Here is a 26,097-nt window from a genome sequence, read left to right as displayed (position 1 = left end):
AAGAGCGCAGTTCCCTGCTCCTCTGCACCCGTGGATAACGTCCCTCCTCCGCCCCAGCCGAGATGCAGAGAGCTATTTGCACGGGGAGTGACGAAGGGCTGGGGCTCTGTGGAGGAGAAGCAGGTGAGGGAAGGAATTGTGTGGGACAAGTGGATCCTGCTGAGTACCAAAATTCAGTGCCAGATCTTGTGGAAGACTTTATATACACAACCGCTTAAGCTGCTTTTCTCGCACACATCCTCTGACAGATTTCAGGTGTCTGCTCTCAGGTTCCCCCGTTGCCTGCCCAGGACTGTGTGCGTGTGATGCCGAGGGTGAGGGATGCCGGCTGTCAGACGTGTCTTCGGGGCTCTCGCTAGCAGGTGACGATGCCATTAGACAGCTCTTCTCTGGGAGTCAGCAGCGGTTTGGGGTTTTCCTTCGCTGTGCTCGCCCTCCTGGCGGGAGGAGCACTGGTGTCTGGTGCGTCCTCCTCTCGTCGGGGCGCGGGGTCTGCTGCGCGGCCGGTGCCGCGGCCATACCGGAGCGCGGCTCTCCGAGCCGGACGGGAGCTGCGCCTTCCCGAGCTCGCTGAGGCGAGCGCGCGGGCCCTGCTGCCAGTTCTCATTGAGCGGTTTTTCCCGATGACCTCCCACGTGCGCGTTTCCATTTATGTTTCTTTCACGCCAGTATTTCTGTGAGCGGCCTGCATCACGTCAGAGGAAAAGCGAGGGCTCCCAGCCTCTCCTCACGCCTCCTGTCCCGCCCGGGCAGCCGAAGCCCTCGCCGGGCAGGGCCTGGCTACGCGGCGAGAGCACAGAAAGCCAGGGCCAGCACGGGGAAGGAGCCGAAGAAATTCAGCCCCGAGACGCCCCCAGCCCCCGCCCGAAAGAGGCGCCGGTGCCGGGATGGCGCCTGGCTTTGCTGGGGCTCGGACCAAGCCCAGGCCGAGCGCCGCGGCATCCCCGGCCGCTGCTGCGGGTGGGCGGCCGGCGCAGGGCCCCCGCGGCACCGGTGCGGGCCGCGGCTGCCGCCTCCCTGCCCGCGGTGGGGAGGACGAGCCCCACGCTCCCTCCCCGCCGCTCCGGGCCGCCGCTCGCCGCCCCATGGCTGCCCGCGGCGGGGCCGCTGGGCCCCGCGGCCGCCGTTGCTAGGGCGCGGCGCGGCTGTTGCTAGGGGCGCCATAGAGTCCCGGAAGTGCTCTGGGGCTAGAGCGGCACCCGGAAGCGGCCGCTCCGTCCCGCGGCGCGCTGGGAGGCGCGGGATGATGGCGGCCGGCGCGCAGGGCGGCGGGCGGGCGGGCTGCGGCCCCTGAGGCGCCGCCATGTACTCGGCTGCCGCCGCCGCCGCCTCGCCGCCGCGACGGGACTTCATCTCCGTCACCCTCAGCCCGGAGGAGGCGGTGGGGGCCGGCGGCTACAATAACAGCAAGGCCTGGAGGCGGCGCTCCTGCTGGCGGGTGAGGGCGGGCGCCGGGCCCTGAGGGGACCCGGGCCGCGGGGGGCTGCGGGCCGTGAGGGCCGGGCCCGGCTTGGAGCCGGTGGGGAGCCGGTGTTGGCGGGTACCGGCGGGTACCCCCGAGCCGGGTGCGGGGGCACCTGGCGATGAGGGAGCCCGTTGGGCTGGGGGGGGACGGGCGATGAGGGGCGACCCTGGGCTTGGGTGCAGCCGGACTGGGGGGGCCTGGCCTGGGACCCCCCGCTCCGAGCGGGGGAGGGGGCCGGGGCTGTGGGCCCTGGCGACGATGAGGACGGCCTGGGCCTTGGGGAGGGGTGGCCCGGGCCGGGGGCTCTGAGAGGAGCCGTCTGCGGGTGGCAGCTCCCCGCCTGGTGGGGTTTCTGGGGCGCAGGCTGGTTGAGGCTGCCCTCAGTCGTATCTTAATTAATTTTTGTGAACAAAGCTGGGGCGGGGGGACGTGGTGGGCGTCCGGGGGGAAGCCTGCCCTCTGCTCGTGGGTGTCTGGGGGGCACCGCTGTGCTCTGGGCAGGGGTATGGGGGGGGGGGATTTGGTCTCGGTGCCTTTTCCCCCTGTTTTAGGGCTTGAAGGGGGAGCCCTGCCCTCTGCCTTGGGAGGAGGGTAAAGGGAACAGTTCTGCTTTCTGCGGGAAGGCTGAGTGCGAGAAGAGGGGCCTCCAGCAGAGCGGTGTGGAAGTTGACCATCTTGTCTGCTTGGGAGTAGGGAGTGGGCAGGCAGCTTTACCGGGGGTGGGAAGATGTGAGTCAAAGGGACAAGGTAACGCGTGTTGCAGATAGGAGATGAGGTATAGGCAGCTATAGAGGCTTTACAGGTGTCAGATGAAGCATATGAAGAACTTGTTTAGGGACACAGTATGGCAGCTTCTCTCTTATTACAGCTAGGGAAATGTGGGGGTAGGGCAGAAGATATTTCACCCTTCCTTTTATCCTTATTCTTTGTCATCAAAAAAAAGTAAGACGGTGGTGAATGCCCTCCTGTATTCTTGTGCCTCCTTCCTACCCACCCCAAGACACCACAGTCACTGCCTCTTTTCCCATCCTACCCTGAAGAAACACAGGGCTGCTGGGTGTCAAGCATCCTTCTGCAGCTGGGAGATGATGATACGGCTGGCCGTGCAGGTAGAGGCGAAGGGCTTGGATCAGCATCTTGTGGTGTGCGTAGGGAAGGGCGTACAGGATTGCTGCGCTGTCAGCAGCGCGGGAGGAAAACGGGAAACCCAGCAGCGCGAGCACACGGACAGTTCTTCGCTGAAACCTTTGCAGCCTCTGGTTGTTATTAAGAAGATGAGGACTGCGGGAATGCTGTGGGGTGTAGAGTGGTTTGTAGGAAACTGCGTGTTGTTCCCAAGCGTAGCGTTGGCACTGAAGCACCCTCTCTGTATGCCAAAACCAGTAGCAAATGCTGCTCTGGTGAATTTTGATAGGACTGTTAGAAAACTAACAAAATGGTAATTTAGCAGTTAAACGTTAACTTCAACTGCTCTCTCTAAATGGAGGAAACTTCTCTCTCAGGCTAACGTAGCATTTGCTGTCTGACTTTTAGTGATTTTGTTGTATATGCTTCAGTTTTAAAAGCACATTTTTGCCCAGGACTCAACTTGAAAACATTGTGGGTTTGTCTTGCTCGTTGTTCTGTTGGTTTACTTCATTTTCATGTTGCTGCGCATTGGTGACTTTGTGGTGGCAGGACCTGTTCTGTGTGACGGTTCCACACGTGTTTGTCAGAGGCAGGGTGCCTGGCTTTTCTTGTCCGGCGACTGCTGCTTAGCTTGTTTTGAGCCTTTCTTCTTTGCTGCGGTAACATTTTGAGTTTTCCTACCACTTTCTTCCGTTTCTTATTTTGCGTGTACGTTCTGCAGTACCTCCCCGGCCAGAAGGGAGGCAGGAGGCTTTTGGCTCGTTTCCCAGTTGATGATACCTGGCCAGATGCACGGGTCAGCCAGCCAAGGCTGGGATGAAAGTCAGCGCATTGTCGGTGATGCTCTCTGGGAATCTCGGCGCTTGGCAGCCCCTGAGGTTCTTGCAGCAAGTGGCTCTGATGTTTCTCCGAGCCTGCTGTGCCGTATGCTAGCATGTTATATTTCTGTTTTCTCTATCGTCGAAGAAAATAAGCGATGGATGTCTGCAGTTGGAAACAGAGGGTAAAATTAAACCTACTCAGTTTTGCGTTTCTTGCTCTGAATGAAACCGATAAGAGTTTATTTTTGACTGAGTAGGCTCTTAATGTCGTGCTAAATATTCTTCCTCTTACTTATTTTCTCTCCTAAAGAAATGGAAGCAGCTGTCTCGACTACAGCGGAGCGTAATTCTCTTCCTGTTTGCCTTCTTGGCGGTCTGCGGAGTCATTTCATACACAAGCATGGGGGAACCCTGGAAAAGTACGTGTTCTGCAGAGCTCAGAATGACCGGAATGTGTGTGTTGTATTTAAGAGATTGTTGTAGTTCTTATAGCTAGTTTTAATTTTTGTTGACAGTGACTGGGTGTACCCGTTAAAGCGTAGTTGTCAGATGGTTTTATGTGACGTGTTTCAATGACTTGTTTCTGCTTAATGAGAAATATTTTTCAGGTGCCTTTTCATCATTTATCTTGACTAGAGCAATGTTTTGTTTTAGTTAATTAAGATTTGGAGGCTGGGAGTGTTTTGGGTTTGGTGTTTGGTTTTTTTTTTTTTTTTTTTAATTATGTTTGTACGTGGGTATCTGTAACCCAAACCTAAACAGTAGGATAAGATAATCTTCTCTTGGTTTTGATTGTCCATCAGATTAGAAATTCCAAGCTTTTCTACAATACAAAGGCACGTTTACCTTTGATATTATCTTACTGCCTGTATTGAGAAGCTAAAATAATAGTAATTAAAAAAAAGTATGTGCCTTTTAGCAGCCTCCTTGTACCTTAGGGAGAGTGTTAATGCCAAAGGACGCTTTGTATCTAACAATCCCTGTGTGTTCATCAATGTTTTGTGAACGGAAATGCGTTTTGGAGGCGCATCTCCTATGCGAATGCTGCAAACTGTTACAAATTTCTAGCTGGAGCCTAAACTGTTGATTCCTTGTGCTGAGCAGTTTTGTGTGTGTAGGCCTAACAAACAAATCGTTGGATGATCAGAGAACAGAACCACAAATTCCTGGATTAAAGCTGGCAAATCCAGCCGTTCTACCAGCACCCCAGAAAGCAGATGCCAACCTTGGAGACTACCCAGAGCTTTCACCACAGGTACTATGAGGAGAAATGAGGTTTATAAAGCTACCAAAGAGTTTGTGAAACCTGCAGATGGTGCTTGGTTCCAACAGTTGTTGAGGAGAAAAGCGTTATAACTTGCAATAAAAGTCTGCTCTGGGTGGAACGCTCTCCTCTCAGGAAAGGCTTTGGTATAGTGTTTCTTGGCTTTACCTTTTTTATTTATGTGTTCAGTATAATATTTCTTAATCACTGATATACCTAGGAGTGCCAGGACTTTAGGTCACAGTGACCTCTTACTGGAGGCTTCACTTTCCTGCTGTGATTAATTTGTTTGGACTTGGAGCGCTCTGGACGTCAGTCTTGCTGGTGTGAGGAGCCTAAATAGTTGTGGCTGAACATGAGACGTAGGATACAGTCGGTGTCGCACTGAACTGGAACAGCTTTTCTGGTAGCTGGAAAAATAGCAGCAAACAGACCAGAAGTTAGTAGGTTTTGAAGGGTTACGTTTGGGAAAGAAACACGAACTGCCTGCGTGCACTAGTGGAGGAGAGGAACACTGGTTACTGTGTTGCTCTTTGTGTATTTACCTCATGAATTTGGGGATTTCCAGTGAATGAATACGAAATTTTGTATTAAATCTTTCCCTCATCGTGCACAAATGTACATGTATTACTGTGTAGTAATTCTTGGTATTACCCAACACTGGCATTGTGTAAGCTTTTCTTTGGCATGCTTTTTGCTAATTCTAATAAAAATGTACTGTACCTAGTAAAATGGAATCAAATATCTTTACAATCCTTTGGCAGTGCCTTCTGTTAAATTAATATCTGGTAGCAGTAGAGGTAGTTTAAAAGTAATTTATCAGTGTAAACTTAAGAACTGGGTAATTTTACCAAAAGTTTAAAACAAACAAAAAACCAAGTTCTTTAGCGTACCTTCTACTCAGGGCAGAACTTGCATGCTGATACGATATCAAAGTAAGATTTATCTTAAGTTATGTTTAACCCTGGAGTGCTGTTGATTTATGGTTTGAAATTTACCATCTCTGCAATGTACAGAGCACATTTTTTTTTCCTTTATTTTCTCAGAAGCCGCCAAAACCGCCTCATGTCCGGCGCGGTCCTTCCAATCTTCAGATCAAGCCACCACGGAGGGATGTGAGACTGAAGACCCGACATGATTCCAGCAGGATTGAGGAAGAGCCGGTCCAGGCTGATAAAGAAGAGAAAATGGAGAAATCCGTTATCAGGTAGAAACGTTTCCAGCAAGTTACAGTGCTCCCCCGCTCCCCCCGCCACGATCCATTGGATGTTGGAGTGGGAATTGTAAGGGCGTTTTGTTGTTCGTGTCTGAGGTTGATTTCTTTCCTTGCATATATTTGTTCTCAGGTCTGGCCTGGCAGCTGTTGATATTGCTAGGCGGATCTCTTTAATTTCGATGAATGTGCAGCTTTTCTGGTTTTACTGTTTGCATCGCAGAACGGCAGAGGATTTGGAGCCCTACCAGGCTGGCTGTATTTCTAATGCGCTTAGACACTCCTGAGGCTCAGGAGAATTCTCGGTGTCTGTAGGTTTCTGCTGTTTGTTTTGGAATAAATATTAATGTACTAGTACCAATGCAATAACACTGTCACAAGTGTCATTGTCCTGGGCCAGACTTGGAAAATTACACCAGTGTCCGTGTTGGTCAGGGGTACGATGCCACTGATCACAGGAGGCCCAAGTGGAACTGGCAGAAGCCGTAGACGTGTATGTAGTTGTGTGCATGTAACCGTACAAGATATTCTTACTGCTTTCTTAAAAAGATTAATCATACAGTTCAAAGACCCCTTATGCAGATATAGTAATATCTTTTACAAAGGGTCTGTGCTGCTGTGATTATATTTATACTATGTTATTCCCTAAGATATTGTTGATTGAAATATTTTGACTTGGCAATAACTGAAGGGATGTAACTTAGATGTAGAAAAGACTACTCCCAGTTCAGCAGAGGTTCTTAAGATTTGGAACACTAGGCTTGGTTTTTTTATACGTTTGTGTCCTTCTCAGCACCGGCGCAGCTGAGCTGGTCATAGCACCAGAACCGTGCCTGCAGCAGCGTTTTGGCTGTTGGTATTATCTGAAATCTCTCAGAATGACTTGAAGTGGTTTATTCCTGTGCTCATGCTATAACTTGTAGAGTTAAATGGGTGGTAACAGGAAAACTTAGGAGAGCAATGAAAGCATAGTGAAGACTAGTTACAAATTTAAAGAATGAAAATAAGAAATGAAATGATGGGATTTATGTAAGTCATAAGGTATGCTGACTGTAAACAATATAAACCTTAAAGGTGCTGTAAGCCTGGTTCCCTTAAGAGGCATATCATGAACTCAAAGGCAACATATAAGGACAACGAAGTTGGTGAAGGGTCTGGAGCACAAGTCTTATGAGGAGCGGCTGGGGGAGCTGGGGGTGTTTAGTCTGGAGAAGAGGAGGCTGAGGGGAGACCTTATTGCTCTGTACAACTGCCTGAAAGGAGGCTGTAGCGAGGTGGGGGTCGGTCTCTTCTCCCCGGTAACAAGCGATGGGACGAGAGGGAACGGCCTCAAGCTGCGCCAGGGCAGGTTTGGGTTGGATATTAGGAAAAACTTCTTCACCGCAAGGGCTGTCAGGCCCTGGCCCAGGCTGCCCAGGGCAGGGTCTGAGTCCCCATCCCTGGGGGTATTTAAAAGCCAGGGAGATGTGGTGCTCAAGGACATGGTTTAGTGACGGGCTTGGCAGTGACAGGTTAACGGTTGGACTTGATGATCTTAAGGGTCTTTTCCAACCTTAACGATTCTGTGATTCTATATCTATACATTAAACAGCATGGTTGAGATTGTTTGATCTTGATATGAACTTGGCTTGACTTGAAGTCCATTCTGAAAGACTTCTCCTTCAGGAGATTCTTAATAAAAAACTGTAATAACTGATTTATGCATCTGTGGTGGCAGGGAAGGCTTGTGAACCCCGTGGTAGTAAAGCAAGTACTTTAAGCAGCTAGTCCTTTGTGCTTATTGATGAGTTTTTGATGATCATCATTTGTGTGGTACTGTTTAGTGTTAGGGGCTCCTATGATCATTTCAGAGCTGGTAGATAATAAAATGCAGCATTCTCAGGTGTTTTAATTCTTTTTAGAAGTTCTTTATTAAATTCCATTGCCAAGATACTTAATGAAATTCCAAGAGCCTGTAAGACACATTTCTTAATCCAGTAAAATTTCTCTGGTAGAAATTACTTTCTTTGACCAGAAAAATTATCTAGTGGACAACATAGTTATTTTGATCCTTGATACAAAATCCAACTCCTGTTTTATCAAAGTATTGTGAGAAAAAGGAAATGCAGAGATAAGTCTCCCTCATTTGCATGACTTTCTGTGATCAAATGAAGTCTTAATTACAACCCCTTGTACTTGCAGCTGGAGAGGAGCAGTGATAGAACCTGACCAGAGCACTGAACCTCCGTCTAGTAAAATAAAGGAACCAGAAAAACCTTCATCTGTGGAAGCTGAAGACCAGAAGGAGCCAGGTAAACAGCACGGTTAATGATACTTTTATTTCTGTTCACTTCTATGGTTGAAGTTGTGCAATTCCTCCCCACACACATCTATTTTATTTATTGTAATTAAAGGAAACAAAAAGCATACGAAGGATTATTTACCTAGAACATCCAAGGCTTTCAGTGTCCTTATTCCACCATGACAGCCTTCACGCTTATTAGCCTTCAGAATTTGAAACTAAATTTTAGTGACAAATCTTGGAAATACAGCCTCTGGGAGGAGGCAGACATTCCCTCTTTTCTCCAGGAAAGGACAGTCTAAACAGAGAGGGCTTGCACGGGACAGCTTCCTTTTCCTTTTGTTCTGTGAATACAGGGAAGGTGACTTCCTCCCTCAATTAACCCGAACTATTTTTGAGGCTCACCAGAAAGCTGTAGGAGTTGTTTTTGCAGTTGCTGTCGTAGTGGAGTAAAGAACCTGTTGTTCTGCTTTCTGGGTTCGTATGAGGAAGTTCTGATACAAGAAACGTGGCGTGTTACAATGTGATGTATTTGGCTTTTGCTAGCTTAATGTATATGGGGTTAGTTACGCTGCTTGGAGTTTCCCGCTCTAGAAATCTTTGTTTGTTTATAATTTTGCAAAATTCCAGCTAATAGGCTTGAAATTTTTCATGTTGGATGTGTAACATAAGCTCAACTTCATGGCGAATTGTGAGCAAAAATTTTAGGAGAACCATGGACAAAGACTTTGCCCAAGATGAAAACTGTAAATTTTCTTTCTTTTTTGTATTAAATTAAAAGTTGAAGAGAAATCATTTTGTACAACTGATTTTAAATTTAGCAGAAAGCAATGAATGAGACGGGGACGATGATGAAGAAATGGTATGTAGTAAAGTATGAGGATTGTATTGTTAAGCATGTGTATTCAGCAGCTGAATTACAGTTGATTTCAGCAATCTTAATTCTGCTATTTCCTTACTTTCAGGTGTTTGAGCTTTAGCGATACTCATCTAACAGCTGTGTATGTGATTATTTTAATGTTTTATTTGAACAAGTGACTTTTTTTTTTTGCCAGGGAGAGAGATCTCTTTCCACCTGGCTGAATTGCTTACCAGAAACATTGACTGGTTATTCCACAGAGGAAAGGCTGTACTGAAAAGAATAATCTGAGGGTGGTTTTTCCATTACACTGACCATTTAGTTGGCAGAAAGTTTCTTTTGGGTAGAATGCAGCAAAATGGTGTTTGGTATAGCTGCATCACTCCCCTGCAGAAGTCTTCAGCAAGGTGCTGGTTTCCTTTTGCAGTGCCCATAAACGAGCGTCAGCTGGCTGTGATAGAAGCCTTCCGTCACGCGTGGAAAGGATACAAGGATTTTGCCTGGGGCCATGATGAGCTGAAGCCTCTGTCCAAGTCCTACAGCGAGTGGTTTGGACTTGGGCTTACCTTAATTGACGCCTTGGATACCATGTGGATTTTAGGCTTAAAAGAAGGTAATTTTTTTTTTCCTCCTCCATTTTTTCCCTCTAAAATAATCCCTTATTTTCTATTCGGGCAGTACATGTTCAGAGTTCTTTGAGAGAAACATTTATTACACGCGGTCAATAAGTTTAGTTCTCCTGTGAGGGTATATGCATATATATATATCTCTCCAATATGTATAAAAAGAAATATTAAAAACCCCCTAACTATATTAAAGGACACCATTTTTCTTGGAACAGAATTTTGAGCTAGAAAAGAAATACTGCGCTGTTACATGTAACGATGGATATATCTGCTAGAAACTGAGGAATGTATTAATAAGCGTCCCGATTTTTGTTTCTGTACTAAAACCCTAGTGCTACCTTTGTGCCATTATACAGCCACTGTAGGATTCCTGCCCGTCGGTCGTGGGTAGTTAGCCTGAAAGCTCCTCGGTTGGGTTTATCACATCTCTGATCAGTATTTCATATCTGGATCCAAGAAGGTTGTTTCTGGAGGGAATCAATGGATGGAGAAGGGGTGTGTTCACTGCCTCCTTCCTGAACTGCTCTGCGCTCCGTGTTTTTTCACAGCTATTCTGGAAGTGACTATTTTAGAAAACTTTCAAACAGATTTTAAAAACTGAGCCAAAAATTCTGCAATTCATATTTAAGAAAAATCATTATTTGATGATTTAAGAAAAATTCTGCATTTAAGAATTTTTTTGGGTTTTTTTGTGGTGCGGGGTTTTTTTAGTGGTATTTAAAAATTTCTGGAACTGTATCTGTTTAACCTTGGTAGATAGCCACCTTTGTAACTTGTCAATCATGCGATTTTTTGTGTCAAGATAGGAAGAACAGAGCTGCTAGCAGGGGGACAATAAACAGTGGAAGTCTTTCTTGGGTCTGTCTCTTCTACCTTTGAAGTCTGTGTAAAATATTAACTCAAACGAAAGCTCCGTATCCTGTGTTTGCAGCTCTAGGCCTGAGCAGGCTATCTTGACGTTTCATCAAGTTGACAGCGTGCTGCTTTTTTTTTTTTCCCATAAAAAATTAATTGTGAACTGCATAGAGCTTTTAAAATAAATTATTAGTAATTTAAATGTGTTGAAAACGGCTTCTTGGTGAAGGCTTCTTCATATTTTATAGCAGTTCTTTTGCTGATTGCCTTAGAAAGCTCCTGGGGTTTCTTCTGAATACCAAATGCTGTATAAATGGAAGTTCTGTTTGAGGCTGCCCGTCTTTCTTACAGGCGGATGAATGCTAACGCTTCTGTGCAAGAGGACCTCACCTGTTGTGTTGCACTGCTAGACAGTGCCCGCATCTGACAGCAGGGATGGTTCTGTGGTTCTCCTCAGTCTACCCAACGTCCAAGCCATTTTTTTTCATGAGGACCCAGAGGCGTCCTTTTGCTTTAATCTGCTGTGGAATACCTTCCGTTTCTGGGAAACTGGTTGTTCTTCTGTGCCTGCTCACCAGCAGGAGTTTCTGGAAGGTGTGAGATGGTTTGAGATAGCTCATGCCTCTAACAGTGAAGGCTAAGCCGACTCACATGCACCATGGAGTTAGACCCTGTGCAAGAGCAGTCATTGAGTGATGCTGCTGCTAAGCCAAGCGTTGAATCTAAAATGGCTTTTTTTACGTTCCTTTCTGAATTAGTAGTGTGATAAACAACCGGTTTTGTTTCTGGGGAGAAAACTGCAGGCTGTCGGGATTTTATGGGTTAAGTGCTGAAGGAGGAGGCAGGCTCCCAGGACAGTGCTAGACTAAAGGTGTTAATGGCTGTTAACTGAAAATGCTATCTGTTATCTTGGTAGATACCAGCTTTGGTTTAAAAAGATGTAATTTAAAAAGTTCAGAAGGCCTTTGTGGAAGTGTAACTAATTGTCTGACAAGTGAAATGGAAGGACCTAAAAGATCTCAATTTCTGGGCTATTTTAATGAAGAATTCCTCAATTTCTTCTTTTTTTTTAGACTATTAGGAACTTTTTATTTTGGTGGGTTTTTCTGTCTGTATGCATCTATGGTGCCTGCTGAATAAGAATTACACTGATGGTAGTCAAACTTCTCCCAGCGCATGCTCTTCATTTTAGTTTTCCGCCTAAAATGATGATCTCTGTAGACAGATACAAGTAACTGTCATGGATGTATGGAGTACTGATGTCTCTAGTCCAGCTGTTGGAACATGCCAGAAGTTCATAACTGAACTACCTTTTATACCTTGCAGAATTTGAAGAAGCAAGAAAATGGGTAGCAAACGATTTAGTATTTGATAAAAACGTGGATGTGAACCTCTTTGAGAGCACTATTCGAATCCTGGGGGGCTTGCTGAGCACCTACCACCTCTCTGGAGACAGCCTCTTCCTGGAAAAAGCTGTGAGTGACTAGTCTTACAAAGGAGACCGGGCTGTGCATTCCTCGTTGGGCAAAGTTGAAGGAAGATCCATCAGGAAGTTAAATGTTGCTGTTTTTTAACAGTTTCGTATCTGAAAGTGGTGGGAAAGGGATTTGCCATTAATCTTTTAAGCCTGTGCTTCTTTTTGCTCTCTGGATAACCTCAGAGCCTTGCTGTGTTTTATCAGGTATTCTTATATGCCTCTTCTCCTGTTGATGGAGAGCTGACTGTAATAAAACATGAAACAAAAGAGGAAAGAAATGGTTGGCAAAGAGCGATAGTTGTCTTCTGTCTCCCTTTCTGTGTGTCTTAACAGCATCAGCCTCCTCTTTAGATTAGCTAGATGCGATCAGTGACTTCAGAATTACATCACGTTGCCTAGGGATTGCAGACTCAAGTGAGGCATGCAGTACTAGGAACAAGGTAGAAACTCTGTAGTCATTACTATGAATAAATCCACAGCCCTTTTTAGTTCTTGGCTTTCTTGCACCAGCTAAAACTAAGCTGCTGTTTGCTCTTTTTCTGTCTGCTTGGTGAAAGAAAACCTAAAGTGGAGTGTGTGTGTATATTTATTTTTTTTGTTTGTTGTTTTGTCCTGTGCTCTTGGGTTTTCTTTAGAAAGACATTGGGAACAGGCTTATGCCAGCATTCAAGACCCCCTCCAAGATACCGTATTCTGATGTCAACATTGGCCGGGGCACTGCGCATCCACCTCGCTGGACATCCGACAGCACTGTGGCAGAGGTGACCAGTATTCAGCTGGAGTTCAGGGAGCTCTCTCGTCTCACTGGAGATGAGAAATTCCAGGTATGGAAGAAGCAGTCGATGTTTTCCTCTTTTTCCACCTCTCTACAGCTCCACTGCTGACTCTCCATCAATACACGTGGTCTCTGTAGTCTCTAAGTGCCGTTAAAGGAGTTGTGAAGCTCTAGGTGAGGGAAGGAAGAGAAACAAAGTAATTCCAATTATTTTCTTAAATACCAAAAAGTAGTAGGGGAGGTGAATAATTATTTTTCTCCCTCAGAAACAGCTTTTGATTTAAAACAAACAAACAAACAAACAAACAAACCAAAACAAACCAACAAAAAACCCACAACCAAAAAAGCCCAGCAAAACCAAACCACAACCGAACCAAAACAAACACCATCCCCACCGTCCCCCGACCCCCCCAGTTTTTATCACTGCCATTTTTGTTTGACACTAGGTTGTCAGGTTTTGAAAAAATACTAAGCTAAACAGGGGCCTGTGAAACTGTGCCTTGCTTAATGTGGTCAGAATTCTGTGTGCAGTTTCTTGATGCCGTTATCTAAATGCAAAGAACAAAACCTTGGTGTTGCCATCCAAAGAACTAAAATGCGACTCACTACGTAAGGGTCTGACCGCAGGTCACGGTATAAGGAAAAGTTAGTTGAAATAAAAAGAATTCCAGAGAAAAGAGTATTTTCCACTCTTCTTTTTGTTTGGCGATGTTGTTTTATTGTTTTAAACTGTCTCCACAGCTCAAGTTTTGAAGAGCGCAGTTATTTAAAGAAGTTTTAGCTATTGCATGATTCACGTAGTTGTTATGTTAGCTGGACTTCTACTTTGCAAATATGAGTAAGTCAGATGATAGCCCCGTGCCGTGGTACTGGCTTTTGAGTGGGCTTACTTGAAGGAAAGGAAATAGTTATAATTATTTCAGAGTACTTAAATGTATCCAGAACATGATGTTTAGAGAGTCAGCAAGTTTGAAATCCTGTATTTAATGTATTGCACGAGCTGAACTTGATGTCCCTGATGCTAATTTGAGGAAGGGTAGTTAAAGATTTGTTATCGGCCTGAAGTTACTAGCCAGTTTTATGCATTATTTATACAGGACGTATTTATACATATATTTATGCATATATAGGATGAGAGGAAACAGCCTCAAGCTGCGCCAGGGCAGGGTTAGGTTGGATATTAGGAAAAACTTCTTCCCCCAAAGGGCTGTCAGGCCCTGGCCCAGGCTGCCCAGGGCAGGGGCTGAGTCCCCATCCCTGGGGGTACTTAAAAGCCGGGGAGATGTGGTGCTCGAGGACATGGTTTAGTGGTGGCCTTGGCAGTGATAGGTTAATGGTTGGACTTGATGATCTTAAGGGTTTTTTCCAACCTTAACAATTTTGTGATTCTATGATTCTACCTGTAATTTATGTTTGCTATTTTCTTTCTTCTAGAAAGCTGTAGATGAGGTGATGAAGCACGTTCACACCCTCTCAGGGAAAAATGATGGACTAGTGCCTATGTTCATAAATACCAATAGCGGGCAGTTCACTCACTTGGGTGTCTATACTCTGGGAGCCAGAGCTGACAGCTACTATGAGTATTTGCTCAAGCAATGGATTCAGGGTGGGAAAAAAGAAAACGAGTAAGTTCTTTCCACTTCTCATATCGGTGTGAGAATTTTGTGAGCTGTAAAACTTTCTGTTGTAGTTTGCTGCTTGAAGAAAAATAATGCGCGTGCCTAACAGGCGACTGAAAACATCGCTGTTTTTAAAAGCAAGCCAAGGAAGCAAGAGTAACTTGATGTGAAAACCGCATGAGAGTTAGGCTTGATCTCAAAACTTCTCCTCCTCAGGACACTTTTCTTCCTCAGCACATCAGGTGGGAGGAGTGTTACAGACAGAAGAGAATTAAGTCTTTGCAGTAAATATGGAGCATAGTTAGACACTTCTGAAGTACTGATGATACTTCATTTCACCAGCGATGTCTGCGTTTTCTCTGAGTTTGTTAGGGAAAGGTGAATCCTGCAAGATGGTTGAGGTGGGAGATTTAATCCATAAGGAATAACTTTGCTTAGAAGAGGAGACTAAAGTTTGATGTTTGTGTAAACTTTGCTTTAGGTCTCTTATGTTGCTCTTATCTGCTCTGGATAAGTGGAACAGGATGTTTGCAAGGAGTAGAGGAATTAGAGGTGTTGGAAAACAAGGGTTCCTCCAAAACAAGACAAAAAATCCAAGCAGTTTTTGTCTGCTTATAACCTAATGATGTTAGACTTGTTCATGTCGAGGGATTTAATGCATACAGAGTGACAACGTGTCTCTCTGAGGCATCGTCTTATATCAAAGCAGGTGCCTCACTACAAAGGCAGTTTGCATCACTGCTTTTTCCAAGCCGTACCTCACTGTAAACAGAGAACCGTTGTCTTTGGGACCACGAACGGTGGCGTTTTGTGAGCCTCAAAATGGAATTATTCAACAGGGCTTTTTCCACATAAAAGTACTTTGAAACAAGGGAAATTCCAATGAAATACTGTGAAACAATGTTTCACAATGAGAGTGGTCAAATATTGGAAAAGATTGCTCAAAGTCATTGAACCTCCATCTTCGGATGGAGATACTACTACATCTTTGGATGGAGACACTAAAAAATTGTTCGGATAAGCCCTCGGGCAGCCTATCTAATTGAATCTGCTTCAGAGCAGAGGGTTGAAGTAGAGACCTCCAAGAGGTCCTTACTGGCCTAGATTTTCTGTGATTTCAATTACTGTACTTATAAGGATTCCTGAAATAAAATCTGGTTACTGCCTAGAAACAGAGTTGGGGGTACGTTTTCTTTAAGACTTAAATTATTTAGTTTACTTTTCAAGTAAACCCAATAGTGCTCCATGGCAGTGATAACTAATTAATGTCCAGTTGATGGTGACTTTGAGGTTTTCTTGTCAGTTTTCACATTTGGTTAAATATTGTTCTTCAGACGGAAATAACAGTCTCCAAAAGGATTGTGCTGAACATCAGCTCTGATTAAATGTGTTCTGACTGCATGTATGTGAGCCAACTGGGAATGATTTTAATTCGCAGACTGTTGGAAGACTATATGAGAGCCATAGAAGGAGTGAAAAAGCATCTTCTTCAGAGATCACAACCCAAGAAGCTCACTTTTGTCGGAGAGCTTGCTCATGGCCATTTCAGTGCCAAGATGGTAAGAAGCGTAACTGCATTTAAAACAACAACAAAAGAAAACAGAAAAACCACCACCACCAAAAAACCCCCAACATCAACATATGGACAGGCACGTGCAAAGCTTCTGTGCTGCCTTGCCCTCTTCCCCCTCCAAAGAAAAAAAACCAAACTAAACAAAAAAAAAAAGAAAAAGCCAAGCCTATCAATATAGCCAGTGTGATGGCAGTACTGAGTAACTGGTTTGTAGATACTAGTCTCACCTGTGCAAACCAGGGGCCTTCTCTTTGAGTTACTCTAGTAAATCCATTTATGTTCCCGTAAGACTGAACGTTTTGGAGCTGGAGTCAAATTTTCTTTCTCTTTTTTCTCTTTTGGTCATAAAATTCCAGTGCCTGAAACTGTTGAGGCAGTGCCTATTTTATGTGTTATCTATTTTCCATAATTTAAAAATATATGTGGACACTTGCACACCTGGCGTTTCAGATTTGCCTACAAAAGAAGCAGGTGTTGGTGGCCGGTGACCAGTGGTGTTCCCCAGGGCTCAGTGTTGGGGCCGGTCCTGTTCAACATCTTCATCGATGATCTGGATGAGGGGATCGAGGGCACCCTCAGTCAGTTTGCAGGTGACACCGAGCTGGGTGGAAGTGTCGATCTGCTGGAGGGCAGGGAGGCCCTGCAGAGGGCCCTGGCCAGGCTGGGGCGATGGGCCCAGGCCACTGGGTGAGGGTCAGCAAGGCTCAGGGCCGGGTCCTGCACTTGGGTCACGACAACCCCAGGCACTGCTGCAGGCGTGGGGAGGAGCGGCTGGGAGCTGCCCGGCGGGAAAGGACCTGGGGGTGTTGGTCAACAGCCGCCTGAACATGAGCCAGCAGTGTGCCCAGGTGGCCAAGAGGGCCAGTGGCATCCTGGCTTGTATCAGGAATAGTGTGGCCAGCAGGAGCAGGGAGGTGATAGTGCCCCTGTACTGGGCACTGGTGAGGCCGCCCCTCGAATGCTGTGCTCAGCGCTGGGCCCCTCACCCCACGAAGGCCATGGAGGGGCTGGAGCGTGGCCAGAGCAGGGCAGCGAGGCTGGGGCAGGGGCTGGAGCCCAAGGCTGGGGAGGAGCGGCTGGGGGAGCTGGGGGGGCTCAGCCTGGAGAAGAGGAGGCTGAGGGGAGCCCTCATCGCTCTCTGCAACTGCCTGAAAGGAGGCTGGAGCCGGGGGGGGTCGGTCTCTTCTCCCCAGGAACAAGCGATGGGACGAGAGGGAACGGCCTCAAGCTGCGCCAGGGCAGGTTTGGGTTGGATATTAGAAAAAAACTTCTTCCCCCAAAGGGCTGTCAGGCCCTGGCCCAGGCTGCCCAGGGCAGGGGCTGAGTCCCCACCCCTGGGGGTACTTAAAAGCTGGGGAGATGTGGTGCTCAGGGACATGGTTTAGTGGTGGCCTTGGCAGTGATAGGTTAACGGTTGGACTCGATGATCTTAAGGGTCTTTTCCAACCTTAATGATTCTGTGATTCTATGAATGCTCTTCACGCGATCATCCTTAGGTGCGCCTCTTCCATACACGAAGAGCCAGAGTTTTTTTGTTCAAGGTGCCTGGTATCTGTGGCATTCGGCTGGCTGTAAACAAGAGTGCAGGTCTAGGAGAGCCGGTGGTGGGCCTGGGAGGCAGCTGTATCCCAGACTCCCTAGAAAAATGGTGCTCTTGCATCTTTGGCGCTCTGTAGACGTGAAGGGTAATAGCTTTTTATTACCCCAAATAACAAAGTTGCAAGAAAGGGGCGAGCTTTCAGGCAGAAGTACGATTGAAAGCTTATCGGTGTTTTCCCGTTGTATCAGTGGATCTAATGATCTCTGCAGATGTCTCTTACAATAATGCTAAGGGGATTCTTTCAGAATAATGAAACTCTCCCTTCAGCTGACCTCTCCCCCTTCTCCAAAGCTTTGTTTCCTGTGACTGACTCCCATCTCTGTTCCATTTTATGTTTAAAATTAAATTCGGATGATCAGTTTGTCCTGTATGTTGTCCCTTTAGCTGTCTCTATTGAGAAACCTTTAGGTGATTCTGCTCACCCCCCTTTATGAGTTGGTATGAAATGTATACTTCTGGTAAACCGAAAGACGCTCTCTTCCCCCTTGCCCTGACACGAGACCTTTTTTTTTCAGAAACTTGAGGTAAAAACACACAGTCTTGTACATTTTCCAAATTAGTGATGTCTCTGTAATAGTGCTGCCTGCCTCATGCTACATTACATCAGATCGTTAAAAAGTTACCCTCAAGTTCTTGGTACCTGAAATGTGTTTTGGAGAAAAAAAAAAAAAAAAAAAGACACACGGGGACACAGAGAGGCCCGCACACACGCAACTACCTGTTTGTTCTGTAATTTTTTCCCCAGTAACAGTTGTCTTGTCTTGCAGGATCACTTGGTTTGCTTTTTGCCTGGTACTTTGGCACTGGGAGCTCACAATGGATTGACGGCCGATCATATGAAATTGGCTGAAGCCCTCATAGAAACCTGTTATGAGATGTATGCTCAAGTAGAGACAGGCCTGAGTCCGGAGATCGTACACTTCAATCTTCATGCACAAAAGGGCCACAAAGATGTGGAAATCAAGGTGAACAGATAGCTGGCCTGGGCTGTAATTCCATGATTCCTCTGTATCTCTCTCCTGCTGTTGAACCTCCCGGCTGGATACTGGTGATGTGCTCTGGTGTGGAGCAGCTTGTTCTTTTGCTACCTCGCTTTCTAGGTGTACCCTAGCCCCTGTTTTTAATTACTCCTGGAGTGTATTTAGCAGCTGAGTTATGCATAATAAACTCTTTGGGGTAGACGGAGATGGGAATCACTGTTTTTTCTTCCTGCATGTGTCCTTGAGGAAATTCCCTGTCTGAATTATTCTTGCCTTTTTTTCTCTTGCAGCCTGCAGACAGGCACAACTTACTGCGACCAGAAACTGTGGAAAGCCTTTTTTATATGTACAGATTCACTGGTGATAAGAAATACCAAGACTGGGGCTGGGAAATCTTGCAGAACTTCAATAAATACACACGGGTAAGGTCAGCTTATAATGACCTTGTTCTGTCAGGACTGTATTTGCTCACTTGCTCTCTAACGAGAACTTTGGAAACCTACTGTCTTTCAAGAGTCATCAAATACCTGTGGGGAAGGTCATAAGAACACACAGAAAAATTCAGTTCATGCAGTGCCTTAAGGTTTGAGATACATTACTTAGTACATTCAGGGAAAGAGCTTGTATTGCACTGATGGAAAAGTAAAATGCAGCAGCTGTATGCAGACTACCAAAGTGTCTCTACGTCTTCTTGGAAGCTGTTAGAATCTCTGCTGCGATCTTTTTTAGAATTCAGAAGCTGAGAAGGACCTGGCTGAATTGAAAGAACCCTTTGGTTGAAGCTGCCAAAAAAAAAAAAAAAAAGAAAAATTGCCACAAAATGGCATTAATGCTTTAATGTTTTTGTATTCATTCTGACTACAGTGCTCATGGAGATACCGCTCTGATATGCTGTAAAAGTGTGGCCTAGGTGCCAGTGGCCATGAAATATCCATGGTCTGTTCCCAAGAGAATAGGTATGATACTTTGACCAGCTCTAATGTAGAAATTGCACTGGTTACTTGCTGTACGTTTGTCCAGAAGCTTCAAGGGGATGTTCTTTGTGCCACCTCTTTAAATTAAGCATAAATGGACATTTTGCTTCATTTTATCCTTGTGGTTTCTTTTAAAATGCAATGAGATTTTTTTCATAACTGAAGTTTTATATGTAAATGAAAAACAAGTATGAAATGAAAAACATGCTGGTCTGTTTCTTAGCACTTATTTTCTCCAAGTGCATCTGGACGTTAAGAAGTGAAAATAATTTATTTTAGATTATTGAAATATACAAAATTTCTGCTTTTTTTTTTTTTTTTTTTTTGCACAGGTTCCCACAGGTGGTTATACTTCCATTAACAACGTCCAGAATCCCAGTAATCCAGAGCCACGAGATAAGATGGAGAGCTTCTTCCTTGGGGAAACACTCAAATACATGTTTCTGCTGTTTTCAGATGACATAGACTTAATCAACCTTGACAAATACGTATTTAACACAGAAGCTCATCCACTCCCTATCTGGGTGCCAGCATAGACTGGGTGTCAGTAGACCTTCCAATGGTGGCGTTTTTATCTTCAAGTCACTTTACTTTTCAGGGTTTGAGGAGAGATGCTATATTGCACCTTTTTTGGCTTAAAACAAACAAAACCTTTGGGAAAGCATCTCTGGTTTGGAGAAGTCATGTCAGTCTTAAATCTAATCCCTGGTTCTGGGATGGACAAGCTGTGCCATACTAAGCTGGTTTTCCTGGTATTGATGAGGTTCAGAGGATAATTGTAGTGTGGACCATGACATTCACGGGGCTCTGGTGAACCAGAGCTCACTTCTGTCAGTCTTACTAAATGCTCATTAAATATCGGGAATGCAGCGAGTTGTCTTACAGCACAGGATTGTCCCTGGAGAGAAGGAATAAGCCTATAGGTTTCTGGTTTATTCTGGACTCACCGAAACACTCGGTTACAGCACCATTCCTTCCTAAGAGCGCATAGTGTTTCAGGTGGTAAGTGGAATAAATGAAGAACTGTAACGTTGTCCCAGGTAGAAGCAAAGCTGTCAGTATTGCTACTGATACTCTGATCTCATTCCAAACTACCGAGCTGTGCTGCATCACGGTAGAAGAAGTGGCAGCAAAGCATCTTGTACAGTGTCTTAGTTTTATAGAGCACTTTGAACAATCTGTTCAAGCTGTGGCTGAAATGAATGATGGAAGAGAATTTGCTGCTGGTTTGGCTCAAAGTGGTATATAATTTTGTAGAGGTATTGCAGTTTTTTAACTTATCTGCAGGAATGCAGGAGATAATGTGAAACGCAAGTGAAACTACACATGCATTTTATATATTATTTGCATCAGTTAGACTCAGGTATTCTGACTGAAAGCTGCTTTGTGAGGTTGGGCACTGGGAAAGCTTGTGAGCACATTAGGTATAATTCGAAGTCGGCCTCCTTCCGTCCCTTCCTGTCCAGACATTGCATTGTAAGGTGTTTGTTGACTCAAAACAAGCTTACAACTGTACAGCAAAGTTCATGTTATTCATCATTTTTTGGACCGTGGAGAAATTTTCCTTTTTTTTTTTCCTTAGAAGTACTTTGGGTAGAAGTATTTTCATTAGTAGTATTAAAAGCAGACAGTCTAAATGTATTACAACAGTTCCTGGTCCCAGTAGAATTAGTGAAATCTGTTCAGTTGCTTGAAGACAAAGCAGACCCAGTTGTGTTTTTTTGTTTTTTTTTTTTTTTTACAAATCTTACGGGAGCCCTGGGATCTTTCATTTTTATATGTGCAAATAGTTTTTAAAACATGAATTTGGAAATCGGCTTTCTATAGTGCTTTTCCTTTTGGTTTTGTAGCTACTTGGACGGTCCTGTATTCACAGATAAGTTCTCAGAAATGTGCTTGTTCATATTTCTTAAAGAGGTTGTTCTCACCAAAATGTCCTTTCCCCTCGCATGAACGGGAGCGGCGGGAAGTGCGCAGGTGCGTGGTAGCGACAGCGAGGTACAGTCCCCTCTAAATCTAGGGCTGCTAAGCGGAACTAATTAAATCTGACTGTAACGGTTAATTTTCCAGTGGCTGAGGGGGGGATATCTATTTTATAGTATTTGTAACCTTTGATTTGTGAAGTAAGATGCATCTTTATTTGTTTTATGCCGATCAGTTCTGTGTGCTGGAGTCAGAAGTTACCCTTGGGACCACTGTTAAGTCTTTTAAAGCATATTTATCATTCCATGTACTAATGATGGCTTATGGAAATGGAGAAATTTTTACAAATTATTTAAATGCACCTTTTTCTGTCGTCAGAGGGACCCTGGGATTTGCAAGACATGACAAGTTTGAGCAGAATGTTAATGTTCCTCCAGTTCACAGACCACCAGTAACCCTGGAAATTAGTTTCTCACTTACGTGTGCAGTGGAATCCAGTAGCTGTAGCCTTCGTCTGCACAACTGATTTGCTCCTAAGCTGTTTGTTTTCTTTGACATAACAGCAAAGAAGGAAAATGCTGTTGAAATGTGGGAGGAAACACCTTCAGTGTGTTGTTTGTGGAGCAGGTTTGTGTTTCTGAGGAGCTGAGCTTTCGCTAAAAGCTGAAGGCTTGAAACTGGAGATTAAAAAAAAAAAAAAAAGAAAAAAAACCCAGATACATGCAGTGAGACTGCCCAGGTCCTACTGACTTGTGTTGCTTTGGCCTTGTGCCTTCGATTGAAGCTAGTATTGAACTCTTAATGACTTGGCTATGGATGGTAAAAGTTCGGGAGTTTGGTGTTTCGCCTCTATGGCAGTCCGACTGAGGAAACAAAGAGATTTCTTAGAAAGTGGAATACATAAAAATGCTCACCAGAATTCTTCTGTCGTTGAAGTCTTACACTAGTCTTAACATAATCGACTCGACAAATGGGACTGTGGGAGTCTGTGTTATAATTTTTTTGCCTTATGATTGGCTTGAGAGCAAGAATCTGTTTCGTAATGAGTTGAAGGAGAGAAGAATAAATCATCACTTTCCCAAACACACTTCTTGTCTTTTAGCTGAGCCTCTTGGTCCAACTGATTTCTTTTCTAGCTCACTCTTCCTGGGAATGTGAATCTCTTTGCAAAGTGTGGCTTTACTGCCCTCGCCCTTTCAATCTGAGGGTAGGATCCTTCGGCGCTCTCTACCTTTGAGAACAAATGCTTGTTTCAGACTCCTATATCACGTGAAATGGCACAAACCTAAATAATCTGATAAAAGCTCATCTGCTTCTTCCTGCTCTTTTGCAAAGGTCACTTTAATTGCTTATTTATTTTTACTTAACGTAATGGGTTGTGTCAGATTAGTCTCTGAGCTTCACAGCCCACCTCAGTTCCACTATGTGCTGCCGCAGCACAACAGAAGCTTTGCACGTCTTTGAAAAGATTTCTTCTGAGTACTCTGTGGTTCTTTGAACCAAAGCCTTAACTGCAGGGTCTGTAATCCATTTTGGTGTTTCAGTGTACTGGTACGCTTCTGATGCTCAAGTCGAATGTTGCGGAAAGGCCATCTCTTCAGCCAGCGATTCTGTCCTTTTGCACAAAGAGCTGCCTTGGTTTCTCTCCAAGAGCTTGAGTGCCTTGTCTAATTAAAACAAACAAACAAACAAACAAACCCCAGTCCCATCCAGCTATACTGTTCACTGACACGGTCACTGAGAAGCAGAAATGGGTACGGGCAGAGCCACGGAGTGCTGCACAGCTGCAGGACTCGGAAGTCTCACGCTCCGGGCTTTAAGCCACAGCTCGGGAAAAAAATACATATGTGTTTGCTGAAAGAAAATTCAACAGGTGGATGGGGCCATGGTGAGCATCTCATCTCTGAACCTTTTGAGAACTGAAGTCTCACTACAGATCTTAGAAACTGGCAGTTTTGCCAGGTCCGTGGTGGTGGCTGACTGGCTCTCCGTTAGCAAGATTTTCAATGTTGCACGCCAAGCTCAGAGACAGCTGTGTTTGCTCCTCCACATGTTGGGCAAAGAATCCGCTTTGTTTCCTATTCCATACCAGCATGAGATCGCAGTGATGAGGGATGCGGACAGGATAGGCTTTTGCAACTACCACCTCTACACGGTTTTGGGAATTTCTCCTGCCCTTTAAGACTCCTTCCCTTCAGCTGTGCACTCCTAGAAACAACCCCACAGGCAATTCAGCTCCTGAGTTCCAGTGCTGCGCTCTGTATTTAACCAGACCAGTAAAACGGACGTGCCAGGGTAGCTCCGGGATGCTGCCTGGGAAGCTTGTTGCTTCAGCAGAAGGGTTAAGTGTTTCCTGACTTTTGATTTGGGAAGAATGGCTTGGGGTTTTTTGTCTCTGAAGTACTGCTAGAGCTTACTGTCCGAGTCTGGAGGCCTCAGCTTCCACTAAAAACCAACCCTGAGTTCTTCAGAAATGGATGACGTGTGCTTGCCAGGAAAACCTCCTGATTTACGTGATCAGTTTTCAAGCTCTGACTTAGACATGTGGCCAGAGAGACGCTTCTTACTGTTCTGTGCAATGTTCCCATCTTGGTCGTGCTCCTCATGCTGGTACATGATGACAGAATAAAGAAGCCTTTTCTCAACAACCCCGCTGCTACAGGTCTTAAACCAGCGTGGGGGCTGCACCCCGGATGGGGCTCTGGGTCAATCGCTCTGCTTGCACTCCGCTTTCGTGTTCCCCCAAGTTCTGCCACAAGCAGCGTTCCCGTGAGGAGCGGTGACTGCTGCGGGTGGGCTCTTCCCTTCAGCTCGGGGAGCACCGCACAACCAGGGTTTTCCGCTTAGATCCCATTCTTCCTTGCTTAAGGCTTCAAAACGTTATGGATGTTTGTGGCACCGGCTTCAGACTTCTGCCACAGTTTCTGAAGCCGGTTTTTGTAATTATTTTCAGCACTGCTCATCTATCATCTGCATGGAAGTCCATGCATATCTTGTTTATCCCTTTGCCATAGCGCCTGAAAGCCTTTAGTTCATCCTTCCATATAAATTAAACCATTTGTGTCCCTCGCACTCCGTGGATTCCCTTGGGGCAAGTACTCACTGCAAGAGGAAAATAAGAGATCAGTATAGTTCGTTATAAGAGGATTAAAGAACTCTTATCCTTCGGGAAGGTCAAAAGGCACCTGGGCCTCCGCTCGCTCCAAGGCCCAGCACAAGGCCTGGACAAAGGCGGGTGCTCGCAGTTACTTTCCAAAAGACTCTCGCTGAATTTGGCTGCTGTAACGTGCTGCTGGGTTGGTTAATCGGGGTGCCTGCTCGCTGGGAGCTAGGGATGCTGTTAGAAGGGCAATACGAGCAAGATGTAGTCCTCTCTTTCTGCAGACACATCCACTGCTGTCTGCTTTTTTTTTTTTTTCTAATGTGGTGCTGAATAATTGCTGGGGCACCGCAAGTCTAGAGTCAGAGAGGTTGGGGCGGTCCGTGAGCACGGAGGGTGAGTACCGGACTCGAGCATCTCAGTCAGGCTGGAAGCGGCCGTGTTGTGTAAGCCATGGTTTCAGCAACAAACCGGACGCCCGACTTGGGTATGAGCAAAAGGGACGTTGGCAGCTCTTAGCAGAGGTGTCGTGGTTTTCATCAGCACAAACGGAGCAGATACGGGTCTTATTGAGGATGTAGTTCCACTAACAGTCTTAAAGCGTCCTTCTTTTGGGGCTGGAGTTTGACTAATTGGGTCTTCCATATGTTGTCCTTCATTTGTACGTATCCAAAAGGTCTAATAAATGGGCCTCATCCGTTCCTGCTCCTCCCGCACCTCTCGGTGTCGGGCGTGGAGCAGAAGCTTTGCCCTTTTGTGCTTAAGAACAGGGAACAGGTAAGCGGGTTGTATACAAAAACCCCTTTGTCAGCACCCAAATATTGTGAAATAACATCAGTGGCTGCCAGGTTGCTCTGGGAGCCGATGGTGCTGTGACAGCAGGCAGGGCCCCGCAGTGCAAACGCCTACCGCAAAGCCCTGCGCTGGAGCAGCGCAACAGAAGCAACGCTGTGGCTCTGGCTGCGTATTCACGCGAGCCTTTGATGACCCGGGAGGCTCCTCTGCTAACTCAAAATCATTGTAAATGGATCAACTGAGGGATCCGATCGATTACCAGGATTTAATATTTTTGCAATTACGCTAGTATTTATTGGTACGTAGTAATTCCAGTAGGTAAGAACCCACCTGTTTATGTGCAAAGAGGAGTTTACTCCACCTGGGAAGGTGAGAAGTATCCTTTTTTATCTTCTTTGGTTATACTACCAAGCCATGAAATGATATCACACACTTTAATAAACTTGTAATTTATTTTAAAAAGATCTGACGATGTCTCAAGTGGAAGTGTGCTTTACTGGTCACTAATACACAGCTGTTGAGGGACGGCAGTTCACACCGGGATCGCTTTGTGTAAACTTCCAGCTCGACAACTGGAGAGCTCTTGTGCAAGTTAAAAACAAAGCCAAGCAAAAACCCCCGAACCCGCAGCACTGGATGAGGCAGACAGCGTCTTTTTTCATGTAACTGGTCGCTAGCGGAGTCCCCTCTGAACCTGTGTAAGTAATGACCGTACCTCTGCTTTTCCACTAGTCATCTAATATTTACTTTTTGTCGAAAACCAATTTAG

The 26,097-nt window shown here is 45.5% G+C and overlaps 1 protein-coding gene across 1 annotated transcript; it reads left to right on the top strand.

Moving 5' to 3' along the window:
- Window positions 1-1,208: 1,208 nt before the first annotated feature.
- Window positions 1,209-25,792, top strand: MAN1B1 (mannosidase alpha class 1B member 1). Its single transcript, XM_087752446.1, has 13 exons — window positions 1,209-1,438; window positions 3,725-3,833; window positions 4,533-4,669; window positions 5,725-5,885; window positions 8,073-8,182; window positions 9,459-9,644; window positions 11,839-11,987; window positions 12,625-12,813; window positions 14,199-14,389; window positions 15,822-15,942; window positions 18,324-18,521; window positions 18,827-18,958; window positions 19,843-25,792. The coding sequence occupies exons 1-13, from the start codon at window positions 1,304-1,306 to the stop codon at window positions 20,044-20,046; spliced, it is 2,022 nt and encodes a 673-aa protein (XP_087608572.1). The 5' UTR covers window positions 1,209-1,303; the 3' UTR covers window positions 20,047-25,792.
- The last annotated feature ends 305 nt before the right edge of the window (window positions 25,793-26,097 follow it).

Source organism: Nipponia nippon, unplaced genomic scaffold (genome assembly GCF_047370975.1).
Source record: "Nipponia nippon isolate SJK-2023a ecotype South Korea unplaced genomic scaffold, ASM4737097v1 scaffold_16, whole genome shotgun sequence".
NCBI classification, from domain to species: domain Eukaryota; kingdom Metazoa; phylum Chordata; class Aves; order Pelecaniformes; family Threskiornithidae; genus Nipponia; species Nipponia nippon.
The sequence above is the reverse complement of the archived record's forward strand: the minus strand, read 5'-3'. Positions and strand labels throughout refer to the sequence as shown.

Excerpts from the sequence above, each read along its gene's own strand:
- MAN1B1 (XM_087752446.1), top strand. The coding sequence starts at position 1,304 with ATGTACTCGGCTGCCGCCGCCGCCGCCTCGCCGCCGCGACGGGACTTC. Across the intron at positions 4,670-5,724 it reads ACCCAGAGCTTTCACCACAG|AAGCCGCCAAAACCGCCTCA; the intron begins GTACTATGAGGA and ends TTATTTTCTCAG. Across the intron at positions 15,943-18,323 it reads GCCATTTCAGTGCCAAGATG|GATCACTTGGTTTGCTTTTT; the intron begins GTAAGAAGCGTA and ends CTTGTCTTGCAG.